Here is a 19,237-nt window from a genome sequence, read left to right on the forward strand (position 1 = left end):
GATGTAATGGTGAGATCACCGCCGCATCAACTTGCCTTTTACCTTATATTATGAGGCTGGTCAAGTTGAAATGTTGAATGCGACTTATAACCAAATATTATCTTGAAAGATTGATCTTCAAATTGGGTTTGACTATTTTGCATATATAACACAGACGTGCGAGGCATGATGTTGCTTCTTCATACTTTATTTCATCGAATGTCAAACCAAAATAAATATTTAGCAAAAAAACCTCAACGTTTTTGTGTTCACGGCAAGGCTGAATTGATTGCTCCTATACAAGTAACACTGAACAATCAGAAGAAATGAAAATCGTACCGTGCCGGTCGGACTATAAAATTGATGAACCGATCATCAATCCGATACAGTTCAGAAAAAATAACAATCACGTAAGAGACTCGATAAAACTGGTAAAGTCAGGCGATTTTTCATAAAAATCATTGAACCCTACCGACAAGACCAGATAATTTTTCAAAATATATATTTTTTCATTATTTACTATATAATATTAATTATTTATGATGTGAAACTTGATTTTTCAACTTCTTAGATTTTTTATGGATAATCATATGATATTATTTTTAACATGATTTTTAAAATTAATATATTTGTTTATTAAATTTGCAGTTCGACCAACAACCCACTAGTTGAACTAATAACCCATTCATTCTCCCGGATCGATATCTGGCATGGTTTTTATAACATTGAACTCAATCATGATCCAGTCTAAGTAAAAGGTTCGAAAGACTCCGGTAGTAAAACTTGGATGCTGCCATTTGTTTAACAAGAGGCATCTTTGCACCAGCACATTCCAATGCAATCAACCAGCCACCGCAAGAGTTTGCATGCACGACAAGCTCTTGTTTGGTTTGTGCAACTTATGCATAAAAAACTAGGGAATCCACTGATTGAATTGGTTTTGTGCAATAAAGTGACTACCTTTTGGTTTACAACATGCTTACATTATTGCTACGACCCAATGCTGGGAGGAAGGGTATGAGCTTGCCTTTTTTTAATGATGAACCTCGCAGCTACTATCCTTAGGAGGGGGAGGGGGGGGGGGGGAAGTTGTGCACTGAGGAGGCTATTAACAATAGGTAGATGTGACTGCTTTAATTCCTTGGTTGTTAAGCCTGAGAAGGACATAAAATCTAGTCAAATTGCTATACTGTATTACCGGCCAAATCAAAAAATATATATTCAAACAAAATCAAAAGATGATTGTCAACAAAGGCAAGCAAAGTTCCAGTAAGTAATAAAAGCATTTCTTTTGGTGGGTAGAGATTACAGAGTCTTCATGAGCTGTCCTTGTGTTGGGACTCTTTCCTTCCCCTCGCTATAATACAAGTCCTTGGCATCAGTTCTGCTCCAAGCTTATTGACTTGCTCTCATCTCGCACTCAATATGGATCATCAAACCAAATCAGAGGTAGCTCGAGTTGTGTTCCCTTACGTTGAAATACTGAAAGATGGAACTATCCGGAGACTGGCAGGAACTGAAGTTGCTCCAGCTGGCTACGATCCTGAGACTGGTGTTCTGTCTAAAGATGTTGTGATAATCCCCAAAACAGGAGTCAAGGCCAGGCTTTATCGTCCTACTAATTCCACCAACAAGCTCCCTCTGGTGGTTTACTTGCACGGCGGAGGGTTTTTCATATCGTCTATGGCCGATCCCAAGTACCACGACAGCCTCAACAAGATAGTAGCTGAAGCTAACATTTTATTGGTTTCCATTGATTACAGGTTGGCGCCAGAGAATCCTCTACCAGCTGCATATGAGGATTCATGGGCTGCACTTCAGTGGATCGCTTCCCATGTTGATGGGGAAGGTGGCGGCGAGAATTGGATCAACGATTATGCTGATTTGGGACAACTTTTCTTGGCTGGAGATAGTGCTGGTGCCAATATGTCACACCACTTCGGCTTGAAGATCAAGGGATCGGACCTGGATCAGAAGCTGAAAATACAGGGGATGGTAATGATCCATCCTTATTTCTGGGGACAGGCTCCTATTGGGAAGGAGGCAACTGATCATTTCAGGAAATCAATGGTGGATAGTTGGTGGAGTCTTGTTTGCCCTTCAGAGAAAGGAAATGATGACCCGCTTATCAACCCGTTTGTTGATGGGTCTCCAAGTCTTGCTGGCTTGGCTTGTGATAGAGTGCTTGTTGTTGTTGCAGAGAATGACATACTAAGAGATAGAGGTTGGCTTTACTATGAAAAGTTGAAGAAAAGTGGATGGGAAGGGAAAGTGGAGATTGAGGAGACAGAAGGAGTTGATCATGTTTTTCACATACTTGACCCATCTTGTGAGAAGGCTGACACTCTCTTCAAGCGTTTGTCATCCTTCATTAACCATGGGAAGGCTCCTGTTTCTGTTGTTTAATGAGATTGCAATGGTTGTTCATCTTCTCCAAAAATCAAAGCTCTGCTTCTGTATCTGCGAATGGAGAAAATAAGAGAAGTTACCTTAACAAGTAGATTTCCAATGCTAAGTTTTACTTTTCATGTGTCACTATTGATTGATGCACTTAATTCATGATTGAAGCACTCTTGTATACATCATCCTGCCTTTTGGGATCATATGCATGTATAAACAAACACTGAATGTTGAATAATGATCTTTGATCCAACCAAATTCGAGGGGTTAGCTTCAATTTTTATGCAATTAATGAAACAAGAGAAAAGTAGATATTTCCAACTAAAGGTAAGCCTACACTCACATGTCATCCACCAGACAGTCTGCTCATTAGTAAGTTTGCACTCACCTGGCCATCCTGCTCATTCATTTAGGAATGAGTATCAAATATTCAAAGGGACAACCCATCAGTCCAACAACTCAAATGGATGGACTATTCAGATGGCCAAGCATTCATGGTTTTTGGGTCAATCGAAGAGAAGGCATCAATCATAACTTTCCCTTTGACGAACTGGCATGGGATCAACCATCACTGCTTCAGACCTTCAAAACTCTTAATACAAACATAAGATGTCAGCAATTCTAAGGAAAACAACGGCGTGATTCAGAAGCCGAGCACAATGCAGACATTGAATTCGAAAATAAAATTTAAAACAACATATTAATGCCAAACGAAAAATCGAAACCCTAGGGACTTGTACTGCGAATTCTATGAAATTCCATGTTTCCGCAGAAATCAACAATTGGAATCCACCGAAAAGGCGACACATACGAAAGAAAAAGAAACAAAGATCGTAATTCCGAAAAAGAAGACATATTTCCATCAGCACCTGAACTTGAAAATTTTCATCCAAACAGGGGGGAAAGAGGGATCATCTGCATTGAGAAGGCTAATCTCTCCATGCCTGGAATCTTCTTGATAGTTTACCTCCTTGAATTCACGATAAGCAGATCAGAAAATCCTGATTTTATTTTAATGTCTTCTCAAGCTTTTCTTATTGAATTCTTCAATTATTACTATCATCTTTTCATTTCATTTCTTCCTAAACGAAGTCAACAAAATCATATCTTCCGCTCAAAAAGCCCAACTAAATCAAGTCTTCTGCTCCAAAAGCCCAAATAAAACCTTGGGCTTTGGTGCCTTCTTTGGGCCAGATCCGATCCCCAACTAATTCACTGTGGGTGCAGTCAAGGTTGTCTAAATCGATAATAACTTACTTCTACATAAATAATTAACATAATATAATATTCTATAAATAGTAAAAATTAAAATATGATTATTAAAAAAAATCACACTAAACCATGAATAAAAAAAACTCAAAAGATGAATCGTCTCTTGCATGAAGACTTATAGTTGGGACATCTTTTTAAATATACGGACAATTGGGAGTAAGAGCACTTTGGACAACTTAATTGTAAAAAGGTCATGGACATTTTTAAAATTGTAAAAAAGTGCAATTTAAGGGTAATGTAGTCATCTGACTTAAGATATTTTTTAGTTTATACCTACAATATCCTTCTTCTTCTTCTTTTTCTCCTTCTCCTTTCCACTATCCAACTCTAGTGTGTCCTCTCTTTCTCTCATTCTTCTCTACTAAAAGTTATCTTCTTCTTTCTCTCATTCTTCTTCTGGTTCTCGATCTGAATTTGTTCTTCGTTGCCTTCTTCTCTGTTTTTGGCCAAGTTTCTCCTCTCTTCATCGCCTTCTTCGTCGTTGCTCAATCTGGACTGCGTCGAGTTGCTCTGCTTCGTTTTTGACAGATCTGGACTATGCTTCGTTGTTCAATCTGGGCTGTGCTTCGTTTTTTTGCAGATCTGGACTCTGATTCATTTTTTGCAGAGATGTATCACTATAGTATCAATATAGTATCACCAACACCAAAAAACCACTAAAATGATACAATTAAACCAGTATGCATACTTCATCTTCCTAATTACTTTTCCTTTTTTGATTTTCTTTTCTTGGTTACCACTCTTGTTCGTTTTGGAAAAACATTTACAAGCGCAGAGATGTATCACTATAGTATCACGAACACAAAAAATTCATTAAAATGATACAATTGAACCAGTATACATACTTCTTCTTCCTAATTACTTTTCCTTTCTTGGTTTGTACATCTCTTGCTTGTTTTGGAAAAACATTTACAGCTGCAGAGATGTATCACTATAGTATCACCAACACCAAAAATCCACTAAAATGACATAATTGAACCAAAAAGACATGTAATGCAATCAAATTTACATTCTAACATTTATATCATCATTTTATGAGCAAAAGATATAAATTGAACACTAAATTGGATCTTCTATTTAAAAGTATCACTATTGTATCACAATTCGTGGAGAGAGAAAATCAAATTTGAGGTTATTTTGGTAAAAGATGATCCCCAGTGTATTTTTTTAAAAGGATGTTTTAGTGATTGCACTTTTTTACAATTAAGTATAATCTAGTGTACCGGCCTCCAAAAGTCCCTTTAATATATTATATAAGTAAGTTTGGGGGTTGGCTACATAAGTTTATAAAAACATCAACTACAATTCACCACGTTAATTACGATATTCTCATTTATACTCGTGTTCATATGTTTGGCAAAATTTTTATCCACATCAACCCTCCTCCTTTATCCGGGCTTGGGACCGGCTGCAGGTGCAGGCAGAGTTACCTGATAATTCTACTGACCAAAGTTACCCATGTGTTTATGTTTTGATTTGCATTGGTTACTAGTAGATTGTTTTCAAATGGACTGGTTTGGCAATGGTCAAGAAATATTGGTAAACAATGTGCTTGATTACGTGACCCGTTCTCCTTCCTTCCGACACTAGCTTCGATAAGGAATTGTTCATAGGCGAGTTTAATTTTAAACTTAAGAAGCTTTGTTTAGAAGTGTAAGCGGAATCATTTGAGGATACAACCAAAGGCTATCGATACACTCATAATTTAACAGGCAGGCGATGGGTTATGCATGATTGAATTGATCGGGTTATGTAGGGACAAGGTTCAAGTCTACCAATCTGTTAAGATGCCCCAACTGCATACATCACTGCACTTCCACTTGACATCTATTGTAATGATAAACGGCTCATCTTACCATGACATTTTCTTGAATTCTCAAAACTTCCGTCTCTCCATCCCTCACAGAAACAGAGACCCCATCGCTATCTCAGCTATGCTACCCGAGGCTCTAGGGAAGTCAAAATAGGCAAGCAACAGGGAATTTATTTATTTATTTCAAGGAGATCCACTTCTTTCAATAACTTATGCCTCAGAAATTTTCTTTTGTAGTCTCACTATGAGAATGACATAGAAAACAGCCAATATGGCTACTTCCGCAATGCTTAGTCGGTAGCGATTTAGGCGGATCGCAATGTATATGCCTCATATGATTTTCAGAACTTCATTAGTGTACTTTACATGGGCCAGAAATTGGGCTTATTGCACAAATGGTTGGGAGGTCCATTATGGCTCAAAAAATTATGGCTCGTGGGCATAGGTCCAGCCACTTGTTTAGAATCCTCTGCATATTGTAGTATTTGTCATTAATAAAATCAAATACTCTCAATAGAATTCGTCCATAGAATTTGTATTTTGTAGTGTATAACACACGCTGTATGTAAATCTCACAGAAGTTTGTACACTTTTAGGCACCTGATGACATCAGTTATTCATATATGTAAGCATTTTCTCAATGCAATTTCTTTGTTGCCCCCCTTAACCAAACATAATTGATTTCAGAGACATCCCTGATTCAGTCAGTAGCAAGTACAAAAATATGCATATGTTGAAAGTACAGTCTCATAATCTGATAGCTTTGTCAATAGATGATACCTGGGATAAGAGGACCTGGATGTTCTTCATTTGGATATGGAGCAATGACTGAGCTACAGCCTTTCAACAATGTTAGAGAATCACTCACTGTTTTGGTGATCAATGGCAAGTTCCAAATATAATATTCTTGGAATCACCAGCATGGATAGACTTTTCATATACAAATACCCCCATCCAACTATAACAGCAACATTCAAACTCTAGGCTCCCCACCATAGTAGGCTATGAACCTTTCATGCATGGAAAATGAAATTTAGTGATAGGGAACATAATCCAACTCAAATTTCCACTTCTATCTCTTAAATGAGTAAAGATTGAGTGAGTCAGGGCCGATCTACAACATTATTGCCACAGGCTCAGCAGCCCAATGTCATTGAAGCACATGACTGATGCCTCAGGTCCAAGGTCCAAAGTCAAGACTGAAGCAAACAATGTCCAAGACATTGAAGGCAAATTACCATGCACACCAGCAATGAGTATGTAATGTAGTCAGAAAGAGGAGGAAAAAGTGAGTGACGGATTGGAGGAGCAGAAACAAAAGTACAAATATCAAGAAACAATGCACAAGGAAATTTTAAGGCACTGGATTAGACTAGCTCAAAAGTCATGAAGATGACTAGCTAAATGATTTCGCAAATATTGAGGCAAAGAGTGTATTACTTCCCATATTTTCACTTTGACAATGAGTAAATCAACTTTGCACTTTTGCTTTGGCATCAATTAAAGTGACTTCTCAGAAACAGTGATTCATAGAGGAGTATCCAGATGCACCAAGTTAGGATACAGAAATTTGTCTCTCCTCATGGAATAATACTAGGGCTGTCAAAAAAAATCACGCAAACCCAACCGACCGATTGGTCGTTAGTATAAAATATATGTTAGTTAGAACCGACAGAAAACCCAAAAAAACCGACCAAACCGTCAATAACCGATCAAACCGTCTGTTAAATATATGTCAAAAAAAGGAATAAAAGCCGACTGAACCGACTGTTTGACATCCCCAAGTAATACCACAATAAGATCATTCACCAATGATTTTTTTAATCTGATGGTTCAGTATTGATGTCCCACAAAATTGGCTATATATTCTAGCAGAGCATTCACCCATTTCGTATCTTTGATAAGGGAGAATATCAATTCTGCTTTCACTTTGGCATCCACAAAGTGACCTCTTCGAATCACCAAATCAAGAAGTTGTCAGAATGCTTTTAATATTGAACATAAACCTCCCTTCATCTTCCTTGGGATACAGAACGAAAATACCGATTTTTGGTCAATTATAAAAAGCCAAGCTACCTCAAAAATATCAAGGTATCCTTCACTCCTTAAACCGGCATGGCTCTAAAAGTAAAAGTGTAAAACTGCAAGCAGTCATTAAATAGAAACGTTCAGATAAGCTGATATTGGAAAAAAGTAGTTAACATTTTTCTTTTTGAACAGCTTTGCAACTTGTCCAAGGTTGAGACACATTGGACCCATACATGTAGAGTAAACTCTGGATTCTAGCAGTCACCCACAAATGACTAGAATCGCCTGAAATCAAATGTGCTACAGGAGAGATTCAAACCAAGGATCTCCAAGTTTACCGATGGTACTAGATTCTTATTCTAAAACCACAAATTATGTAATTTTTTTTCCTCAAAAGAAGGGAAATTTAGAGACCCTAGATTGTGGCCAGAACATTTTATAAGGTAACTGCCGCAGAAAATTTTCTTTCATCATCAGAGAAAAGTTCACAACTTTTGGCCAGCCAAGACAACACTTTACTCTTTTTGTATTGTCCATCAACTCATTTAGGTGCACCACTGCACTCCTTCAAGAGACCAACCAACCAACAACCCCCATACTCTAACTGCCTCTAATTGCCTGCTCATGGACCAAATTTACGTATCTTACACCCAGTCCACCAAAAAAAATGTTTAAAGGTAAACACGCATGGATAGAGGACCTATCAAGAGATACACATCACTTTTCTCCAAAAATACTAATTCCACACACTCTGATATCAATTTGTTGCCCAATCGTGGGCTGCCACCAACTGTAAATGCCATACACCATCTATAACCCATAAAACTTTAAGCCACATGGTTCGGGACATTAATAGTAAAAAAGGCAAACAACTTCTTTGCCACAACCTCCACGAATGTTCTCTTACATCTACCACCAACTAAAACAGACACAATGACATCGTCAAATAAAAAAATTAAGGCTCTTAATTAAAAATGTAATCAAAACCGTAAATATTAATTTGCAGAAGTCATACCTGGTTTTTTTTACACCTCATGGACCTGGAACTTGAGGCAAGATCTAAACCTGATAAAGAAGCTTTAAGCACTCGGAGACTACACGGCGACGTTAATACATCTGAACAGACGTTTCAGTAGCTTGATGCAACCAAGAAGATATCATTGAAACAAGGATTTTATCTTTCAGCGTTTAATCTTTTCAAATTTTAAAAACTTTATTTCAAGAGTAAATCAGAGTCTGATGTCCGCATTATCCACACCATAAGGCGCGATTTGCACTCAATTCTCATTTGCCAAAAATATATATGAATAGAAGGAACAGCCAAAAGCCAATCTACCTGTCGTTATGAGCGGGTCAGGCCTAACTGGAAATCTTAAAGTTCTGAGAGACCCCAGCATCTCTTCTGATTCCGTCCTAGTACCTGCTTCTCAAGCCTGTTCAATACAAACTAACTTCGTTATTGAGTCTAGTTTGTTGGGCTGCCTGAAAATAGACAACCAACTTTGCAACTTACCTGATGGTGGATCTCTTGGACCCCTTTTCGTTTGCACCCTACTTGATGGTGGTTGTGTTCGTGGAGCAGAAAACCATAACTACGGGCTATGGCTTGATCTGATACTTCTGGATGAATAGAAAATGATAGAAAACAGTACAGAAATACATGGGCCCTGTAATCAATAAGTTCAAAAATTCCTTACCTTTGAAAAAAACAACAATATTATGAAACATTACATCTTTGCATACGAAGCTATAAGAAGTCTAGTTACAGGGAGTACTTGAGAAAAGGTGGTGACTTTCAGAATGCATGAATTTCAATGGGTATGCAGCCATGCAGGTGCCTAAATTCGCAGCCGTCTCTGTGTAGGCATGCATGCATGCAAATGACATGTACAAACAAGAATATTCTTATTTCCATGATTCATTTAACTAATACGTTCTCTTTATAAAATCCAAATGCAAACACAATCGTTACTGTGGCCTTACCAAAGTCGTACCTCTCATTCCTGCTGCGAGTGTGATAACATAGCAAATGGAGTTACCTGTTTCAACGGACATAAAGAGTTCCAGTACCATTAATTTAAAAGTAGTTCAATGGCCTTTTTCCTATATAGAGCCGAAAGGGGGTAAAAAAAGGTAAAAGATCTCAAATTGTGTTACACATAAGGCATCAAATTCATAAAGTCCTATATTCTTTCCCGAATGTAACAAAGAGGAGATTCAACAGAAAATTTCCTAACATAAAAGTGCAAAAGAAATCAGGATCTGCTTTTCCAAGTTACATGGGAGCAATACAATGTATAGACATAGATGTTAAAACTTTATGCACACATCAGTAAATCTCAATTTCTCTGTTGTGAATGACCTAGAAACATCAGAGATGGCAATAAAAGTTTATTGTACCTAGGTGAATTGAGGACGAACCGAAGGAACGGAGATATAATAGCATTTTTAATATTGGGAAGTATTAGGGAGTGCAATGAAGAGGAGCAAAAGAGTTCATGGAGGAGCATAATTCTTTGGGCATTGTGAGGAATAGGCTGTTTCTATGCTTTGTTTGAAGAACCTATGCTATTGAATGTTATAATTCATCGTCTTCTTCCAGTTCGTGAACGGATGCATCCACTTTCTTCATCAAAGGAAAAAAAAAAACGTCAACAGATTGAACCAAAAAAAATAGCAATTTCTCCAACATACCTTTAAGCTCTCTTGCATCATGACGAACAAAAGACCAGGATTATCTCTATGTATCAACTCTTTGGTTGCTTCAGAAGTCACATCTCTTGGAGTGAAGCCATTGCCACCTTGATCACAAGCACAATTTAGAAGGAGAATGATAACAAAGAGGAGGAATAAAAGACAATATATTGGGCAAGATGGAGAAAGCAACGTCCTCACCAAGGGTAAAGATGAGATCTATATTATGATTATCACTCCATCGCTGCAGCACATCCTTGATTTGCTCTCATCATCTGGGACTACTGTTATTGCAACTACCTTGCTCCCCCTAACTTCTCTGATGCGGAATTTATTACTGAAACTGCTTGAGGACCACTGCAGTTGAACATCAATTAACTTAGAGGCATAGATGCCCAAATATGAAGGAAAATAAATGTGGAAGAATATTTTAAGAAAAATCTAGAGATTTCTACCTATTTTTGGCAATTCCAACAAGGCATTAGCTGACCTTATAATTAAAAGCTGACTGCTGACCAGTACTCTCAGCAACCAATATGAGTCAAGACTAACATCAACAAAAAAAATTCAAATAGAAAATTAAGTCAAATGCTACGTACAAATATAACATGGTAACTTGCATAAAAGTAATTGTACCATCTTTTATTAACGGCACCAGGAGAGAAGAAAATCTCCTCAAGCTTAATGTCTTCTTTCTTGGTTTTCTCCTCTCTCTGAGCAGCTCTTTGCATGAACTATTAACAATTGTTTCTTTCAACAGGGTTCCGCATGTTCCAATAACCAGCCAGTAACAGCATGACCAGATTCACGATAAGCCAGAGTCTTGCGTTCCAGCTTGCTTACTCCCTGCTTCACAATCATATCAGAAATTGCTTGTACAGGTCACTGGATTTCACTTCTTCCACGGTTTCTGAGCTTCAACTTTATGAACATAATGAGTATGATTGGACACCAATTTTTGCGGCAGTGACCATCGACCTATCAATAAAATTACAGATATATTTCAATGAATATAACCTAGTTCTTCTTTTCCAGACCACCAATGATTCTATCTATAGCTGCCTCAAAAGAGTTCCATTGTCACCTGTGATCCTTCATCCCTTGCAGCAATTAAAGCAGCTTCATTACAAACATTTGCAATGTCTGCTCCAGCAAATCCAGGAGTCGGCGCAGCAAGTCTTTGTGAGTAATGTGATGGCTCATGATCAAGTTTGAGCTTCTTCAAGTAGATCTGAAGTATCTGTTCACGGCTTTTAATGTCAGGTTTATCAATGAAAATTTGGCGGTCAAAACGCCCTGGCCTCAACAAAGCTTTATCTAAAATGTCAGGCCTATTAGTGCCAACAAGAACAAGTACTCCTGAAGTTGTGCCAAAACCAACCATTTCTACCAGTAACTGATTTAAGGGAACTCTCACGGTCATCATTGGCACCTGAGAAGCCTCCATGGCCCCTTGCGCAATCAATTGCTTCAATCTCATCAATGAAAACTATACTGGGAGCACACTTTCTTGCTTCCTGAAACAAGTTCCTTTCCCTTGATGGTCCAACACCAACAAACATCTCCATGAAATCTGAACCAGATATAGATAGGAAAGACCTAAAAGGACATAACATAAAGTAAATAAACATAAATTAATTATGTCAATAATGCAATTCAGCCAACAGAAATACACCTGGATTAATCAAAACAATTTTGTGGTTGTTGGCAAGGGACAAAATACTGAATGAGGAGAGAGAGGGGGGTAGAATGGTGCAAGCAAGATTACAAAAACAGGGAACTGACCTTATTTATAGAATTTTTATCCACTTTTGTTACTTGTGCTTTTCCTATGTTGAATATTCCATGGCCGCTCTTTCCTCCACCGCCACCAACTCCTAATCCATCCAGCATTCACAGCCCTAAAGATTAAAAAAATCGAGACTAATAGTATGAACCACCTTATTCCCTTATACGAAAGCAATTCAGAGACATGTATAACAGGAACATAGTCATGAGGGTCTATCCCTAATGCTTCTTGAGCATCCTCCAACTTCTCCTCAAAAGATTCAACACTTCCAATATTGAAGGAGCATTTATACTGGGAAAACTCAAATAATTAGGTAAACGGTGGAACACTTTATTCTTAAGCATTCCATAAATCGATAGAAAGGCAGCAACACTCAACAAACTGAACCAGCACAAAAGGCCTATACTTGCAATGGATATCATCTACCACTTTGTGTAATGGAGCTAAGCCTCTATGGTCAAAGAAACTAAGCACACAAACACAGTGGTATCCTGAAACTATTAAGAGTGATACACTTACCTGTTCTTGTTCACGAAGACCAAAATAAACGGTGAGAACAATCATAACAAGTAGTACCGCAAGGAGCCATTCACAAACTACAAGATCTGCATTTGGATCCTTTTCTGAAATTGGGAAGAGAATTAACGATTAGAACACTGAAAAATTTCCAACCTCATTTACATGTTCTCCTACAGGACATGGCTGTTTCCCATCATAAATCCAAAAGGCATGCGCCAATGATCACCAAAAAAAGAAAAAAAAAGAAGATCAAAGAGAACATGAAATAAAACCCATTGACCAGATATTTTCTCTTCCAGCCAAAAATACTTATAGAGCTATAGTACACATTAGTATTATGGGGAAGACTATAAAAACTCATGGATTTCACTAGGTAGATTATAGACTTGGCATTCTCTGTTGGAATGTACCTAAAAATGGTGCAAGAAGAGTTTGTTTCTTCCATACTTTTTCTCACCAATGTGCTATAACAATATCTTCCAGTACTGAAAGAAATTATACTCCTTCATCAAAATATAGAAAGAGAGTATATTCTGGGATAAGAACACACTGCCAATTGTTTAAGCCTTCTTTATGCTCTATGATTCTCACTATCTCAGCAGTACCCTTGTACCTTCAATGCCAACTTCAAGTAGTTTGTGTCCACAAAATAAAATTCTATGATTTCGGCATTACCCTCTTTCCAATACTATAAAGCAAAATGCAGCCAGGGTAGCTGCAACACAACATCGGAACAAAAGGGCATTCCATGAGGGTGGTTGGAAACATCCAAACTATACGTAGCAATTTATGCTCTCTAAAGAACACGGAAAAGAATCCATAAAATCGTATTTAAAACTTCCACATTGACCTTTAAGCCATCGCAAACATTCAAGTTTCAGCCATTATCACATAGACGATGCATTTACAACAATCAAGATGAACACCAACAAGGTTTCCGGTTTCCCTAGTTTCATTCGAATCGATTTCAGCAGCACCAACTCTTTTTTCCAGATTTTACCACTAAAGCGTATTTATCAATGTCACATCCCTGGCAAACATAAACTTTTATGAGAATACAAGCTACAGCAATGAAGGACATGTTAATGAGCAGCCAACAGCTGTTTGAGTCATTAAAGTTTTCAGAGCCAGAGATAAAGGCATAAAAATTAAGAAAGCGCATTCTTAATTTTATTCGTTAGAAGTTCTGAGGTTAATTTCATCTTATAGTAAAATGCATGGTAAATACACAAGGTAACAGAAAGATCTTGCAGCAGTGTCTTCAAAAATTTTGTTCTATAGCCCCAGGCTACAACAAGGCTCCTTCAGAAGCATCATTAACTACAAAACAAGTACATGGTCCATTACCAAGACCTACAAGGCTGAAATCAAAAATTGATAGACAACTACATAAAATACTATGATTAAATAGGATACTGCACAACATCCATCATGTGCATGGTACTCTTTCAGTAAAGTGCTAAAATATGTTGCAAAAGGCAGCCAATAATTTGTAAAAGCCCCATATAGTCAATTAGTAAAGCTCTAACAAAAGCATTCTATATTTGCCTGAATCTAACAAGTGTGCAGGCGCATGTAGGCTGTAGTCGGTCAAAAAGGCAATCAGGTAATGACAAAGCCAGATAGATCTTCCGTGTTAGAAGTGCAAAAAAGACTTTAGGTCCAAAGACTATTTGAGGAATGACCATCATATGCACTGCCTCTATTGGATTGGAAAAAACCTGGGCAAGCTTTCACTTCAGCACCATCAAAAAATACTAGAGGACCAAAAAATAGTTATTAATATCTTGTTACTCCATGCAGTAGCAAGTATTCTCAAGTTATCAGCTGGGTATTTATTAAATACGCCCAGAAATGAAGTAAATGTTTCTCTCCTGTTTGCCTCATTGTATTCTTCAAATGTCAACCAAAAGGGCAAGGAATTACTAGGTAGTTAATCACTTGAACACTGACATTTTTTTCCATCATGTACTATAGGAATATACGGTCAGAGAATTATGCAGCCTAAAGCGCCTTCTCCGCTAGATTGCTTTCCTGTAAATTTTTTCTTTCTACAACTTTACAATTTGAAAAACTATGATGTGAACTCTTCAAAAGAGCAAATCTATTAAAAGGGATAAGATTCGAAAATAGGTGAAACTCCCAAAGGAATTGGCAGATCAGCCCCAACACAAACCCCATGCCAAAAGAACACACGTATGGCCACAAAATAGAACAAAAAAGGAACATGACCGGAAAAGGTATTAACATCTACCACTGGCCGTATATCAAGGCCTTTTCGAGCCTGCACGAATATTTGTACTTGCTTAGATTCAGCTAAAGCATCTTTAACTAGTTTGGTGTCCTCAACTTGAACAACAGCATTCGCACCATCAGGTATTGGTCCCGAGGTTTTGAAAAAGAAAAATCTGAAATGAGAGCAAAACGAGGTCAAAGAAAGTCAATAATAGGAATAAACAGACACCCACAAAGTATCCCCAGAAACATTAAACTCAACATAACATTTGATACTACTTTGTAGGGCAGTTCAGACAAGTAAATAAACCTGATGTCAATTGCAATTTTAAATTATATCCACCTTAACTCGTTTTTATTAAAACTCTGCCAACTAAAATGTGAAAACTTTTATAGAAAAGGTGGAATGCATCAGATGGAATATCTTGGAGCTTGCACTACTTCCCCAATCACTAGGCTATTTTTTTCAGTCATGAATTCTTTTTTCCCAAAACCATATTCATGTGCTAATGCTTCCTCAACTTTTGGGTAAAATACAAAGACAATCACTCGTATGGTTTAGTGGATTCAATAAAATATTTTCCCTTTTCGCTTTTGTAGGACCCAATAAATTGGTTTCAAGATCAAAAACTGTTTAGGATAACTGCAACTTCCAAATGCATTGTTGATTTCAATGCACGCATTCTCGTAGATCCTCAAAAAAAGAAATAAGCAAAGTCTGGACACATCAAATATTTTTCCCTTTTACTTCTATAGGCTCCTCTTATCACAGTATAACCACAAAAATTAGTTTCAATGGCAAAATATTTAACTTTCAATGCATGCCTTCCTACAATCTCCTATTTATAGGCTCCCATTGTCACAATATAACCAATAAATTGGTTTCAAGATGAAAATTGTTTAGGATATCTGCAACTTCCAATGCATTACTGCTTTCAATGCATGCTTTCTAACAACCTCTTATATGGTTTGATGGAACCGTTAAATATTTTGCCATTTTGCTTTTATAGGCTCCTCTTGTCACAATATAACCAAAAAATTGGTTTCAAGATAAAAACCGTTTAGGGTAACTGCAACTTCCAATGCATTGCTGCTTTCAATGCATGCTTTCTGACAATCTCTTATATAGTTTGGTGGACCCCTAAAATATTTTGCCATTTTGCTTTTATAGGCTCCTCGTGTCACAATATAACCAAAAAATTGGTTTCAATGGCAAAATATTTAACTTCCAATGCATGCCTTCCGACAATCTCTTATTTATAGGCTCTCATTGTCACAATATAACCAATAAATTGGTTTCAAGATAAAAACTATTTAGGGTAACTGCAACTTCCAATGCATTGCTGCTTTCAATGCATGCTTTCTGACAATCTCTTATATGGTTTGATGGACCCGTTAAATATTTTGCCATTTTGCTGTTATAGGCTCCTCTTGTCACAATATAACCAAAAGATTGGTTTCAATGGCAAAATATTTAACTTCCAATGCATGCCTTCCTACAATCTCTAATTTATAGGCTCCCATTGTCACGATATAACCAATAAATTGGTTTCAAGATAAAAATTGTTTAGTGTAACTGCAACTTACAATGCATTGCTGCTTTCAATGCATGCTTTCCGACAATCTCTTATATAGTTTGATGGACCCATTAAATATTTTGCCATTTTGTTTCTACAGGCTCCTCTTGTCACAATATAACCAAAAAATTGGTTTTAATGGCAAAATATTACTTTCAATGCATTGCTAATTTCAATGCATGCCTTCCGACAATCTCGTATTTATAGGCTCCCATTGTCACAACATGACCAATAAAATGGTTTCAAGATAAATACTGGTTAGGATAACTGCAACTTCCAATGCATGTATAGTTCAATGGACACGTTAAATATTTTGCCACTTTGCTTTTATAGGCTCCTCTTGTCACAACATAACCAAAAACATTGGTTTCAATGGCAAAATATTACTTCCAATGCATTGTTAATTTCAATGCATGCCTTCCGACAATCTCTTATTTATAGGCTCCCATTGTCACAATATGACTAGTAAATTGGTTTCAAGATAAAAACTGTTTAGGGTAACTGCAACTTCCAATGCATTGCTGCTTTCAATGCATGCATTCTGACAATTTCTTTTATAGTTTAGTTGACTCGTCAAATATTTTGCCCTTTCGCTTTTATAGGCTCCTCTTGTCACAATATAATCAATAAATTGGTTTCAAGGGCAAAATGTTTAACTTCCAACGCATTTCAAAGCATGCGTTATGAGAATCTCTTATATAACCAATAATTTGGTTTCAAGGGCGAAAACCGTTTAGTGCAACTACAACTTCCAATGCATTGCTTTCAGTGCAAGCATTCTAAAGCCAAGACCTTACTGATTAAACAACCTGTCAGGATTGATTGGAGATAAGTGGATTGATTGGAGATAAGTGGACCCAACTGACAATTTTCGCTCTGTTTCGTGATGAAGGATAACTGCAACTTTTATTTTGAGTTTGCCCATTTCACATTCAGACTCTAATTATAAATTAATCAAGGATTCACTTAACCTTTCATGAATATGGATGAAATATACTGTAAAACCATATGTACAGCAATAGCACGATACCTTAACATAATGGGTACAAGCACATTACAAGTTTGACAAACATCCGGTGCTTAAATATGCAACAGTTCCTGGAGTGACACTGACCTAATCCGTCGTTTTCAGGTCTTGACTCAAAAATCACGGGTTATTCCCCGGGCCCATCGAAGCAACAACCCCATAAGTCCATAACCATCCTGCGTCATGCAGATTTTTATTATACCAATTTGATCACCACTCCATAAGTGAGAATACTATCAAAGAAAAGGAAAATAATACTGAAAGCATGGCGAAGAATGAAAAGAAAACGGGTTTCGCTTTTAGGGTTTACCTCGACTGAAGCCAGGTAAGGAGGCAAAGGGTCAGGCGCACAAATATCCTCCTGAAAAACCATGCCGAGATCATCGTGGAGGGGCACCGTAACAAGCGGCAAACGCTGGGTCAGTCGCAGTACAATCTCGAGAGCATCGCCATCCCGGTAGTGCTAGGGTCGGGGTGATCGGCCTTAGAACCATATGAAACACGACCGATATAGATTATGGAGAGACCGACTTAGTAGCGTCCTGTGGACGCAAGCATAAGAAATCTAGGGTTCCACTTCGCTAAAACAAGAGCGAGTAGGGTAATGTAGCGTCAGGGGAAAGCCTTGTTAAACTTAAATAAACAAAAAAAATATGAAAGCGTTGTTTGGACCCGCCTCTTTTTAAAACCTCATTTCTCTTTTACGGAAGCGACAAAAAATTAAAATGCCCACGATTTGGACCAGTAAAAACAATTGGGCCCAAATCGAGCCTCACTTTTGATGAAGACAGAGATTATCATGGGCCAAGAATTATTAAAAGAATTGCACTTGCTTTACTATTACCCCATTAGTGAGAAGAGAGACCAGCAAAGGCAATGAAGAGAATTTTTTGTATCATCGGTTGCCGTGCCATTCATCGCTGGTTCTGGACAATATTTGCTGGGAATCCCCAACTGGGTCCGTAACTGAAGACATTTTCAGGAAGAAATAAAGACAACCTAAAGCAGCTCTCTTCTACTCTCCTGGAAGGAATCAGAGGAGAGATTCGGACTTTTTTTCTCCTTTCACTAGGTGAGTGGATTCAACAATGTTTCATTAAAAAAAAATTTAGATTTTAATTGGTTATTTTTTAATTTTATTATTGTGCCATTTGGGTTGAGAAAAATGGAGGGGAGATTGAATTGTGGGTTAAATGTGTGTAAAATTAACATTAATATTTCTAATGTTATATAAAACAAGAGTAATTTGATCTTTTTACTACAATTTTGTGTGTAGACTTATAATTTTTTGATGTACACTTATCATGTTCAAAAAGTGATGTAAAGATAATGTTTTTGTGATGTGTAGATAAAATTTCCCTTCACAAAATCATCTCTCTTTGATTCCGTTTAGGAAAATTTTATTTGCACACCACTAATATTTAAGTTTACACCACTTTTATTTTTATTTTTTAAAATAAATATCCTTATTTAGAATGACATATTAACCCTTGACTAAAAAAAATAAAAGTGAAAGAAATTAAATATAATAAAAGGAAAATAAAACTTGAGCCCATAATCAAAAAAGAAAGAATCTAAACCTTAAAATTGAATAGGGTTAGGGTTTGGTGTAAAAAAATCAATGCTTTAACTATTGTAAATTCCATATACGCGCTGCCATCACCATTGCCGTCTATCTCCGATCAAGTCTCTGTCGGATCCACGAAGCATCATGATCTTTGGCTTTTCCAATCCAATTCCGGGGGCTTTCTTCTAGACTAATCAAGCAAAGCCATTCAATCATATACAGCAGAGATTTTTTTAATTGTTATCAAGGGAAAAAGACAAAGAACTCTACTTTATCGGAAATTACTTGTCTGGCCTTGATTGAGAAATGATCACAATTTCCCTTGGTTGGAGAAAAG

General features: G+C 37.1%; 2 protein-coding genes, 1 long non-coding RNA gene and 1 pseudogene across 5 annotated transcripts; 1 reads left to right on the plus strand and 3 right to left on the minus strand.

Moving 5' to 3' along the window:
- Positions 1-1,178: 1,178 nt before the first annotated feature.
- Positions 1,179-2,632, plus strand: LOC120009816 (probable carboxylesterase 2). The gene has a single exon (XM_038860526.1). It carries the CDS (start codon positions 1,405-1,407, stop codon positions 2,383-2,385), a length of 981 nt encoding a protein of 326 aa, XP_038716454.1. The 5' UTR covers positions 1,179-1,404; the 3' UTR covers positions 2,386-2,632.
- Positions 2,633-7,173: 4,541 nt separating this feature from the next.
- Positions 7,174-10,231, minus strand: LOC120008506. 3 transcript variants are annotated; one of them, XR_005470525.1, is made up of 5 exons: positions 10,187-10,231; positions 9,487-9,531; positions 9,259-9,348; positions 9,006-9,159; positions 7,174-8,925 (listed from the first exon to the last, which is right to left on the minus strand). It is a non-coding gene; the product is annotated as an uncharacterized LOC120008506 (long non-coding RNA). The 3 variants fall into 3 exon arrangements; XR_005470524.1 differs by having other exon boundaries at positions 9,476-9,531; XR_005470523.1 differs by having other exon boundaries at positions 9,006-9,531.
- Positions 10,232-10,429: 198 nt separating this feature from the next.
- LOC120008815 lies at positions 10,430-14,182 on the minus strand (annotated as a pseudogene).
- Positions 14,183-14,574: 392 nt separating this feature from the next.
- On the minus strand, positions 14,575-17,427 carry LOC120008463. Its single transcript, XM_038858785.1, has 2 exons — positions 17,337-17,427; positions 14,575-14,902 (listed from the first exon to the last, which is right to left on the minus strand). The coding sequence occupies exons 1-2, from the start codon at positions 17,342-17,344 to the stop codon at positions 14,602-14,604; spliced, it is 309 nt and encodes a 102-aa protein (XP_038714713.1). The 5' UTR covers positions 17,345-17,427; the 3' UTR covers positions 14,575-14,601.
- Positions 17,428-19,237: the final 1,810 nt, after the last annotated feature.

Source organism: Tripterygium wilfordii, chromosome 11, assembly GCF_013401445.1.
Source record: "Tripterygium wilfordii isolate XIE 37 chromosome 11, ASM1340144v1, whole genome shotgun sequence".
Lineage (NCBI taxonomy): Eukaryota > Viridiplantae > Streptophyta > Magnoliopsida > Celastrales > Celastraceae > Tripterygium > Tripterygium wilfordii.

What these genes read in the sequence shown, in the direction of transcription:
- LOC120009816 (XM_038860526.1), top strand. Translation starts at nt 1,405, where the DNA reads ATGGATCATCAAACCAAATCAGAGGTAGCTCGAGTTGTGTTCCCTTAC.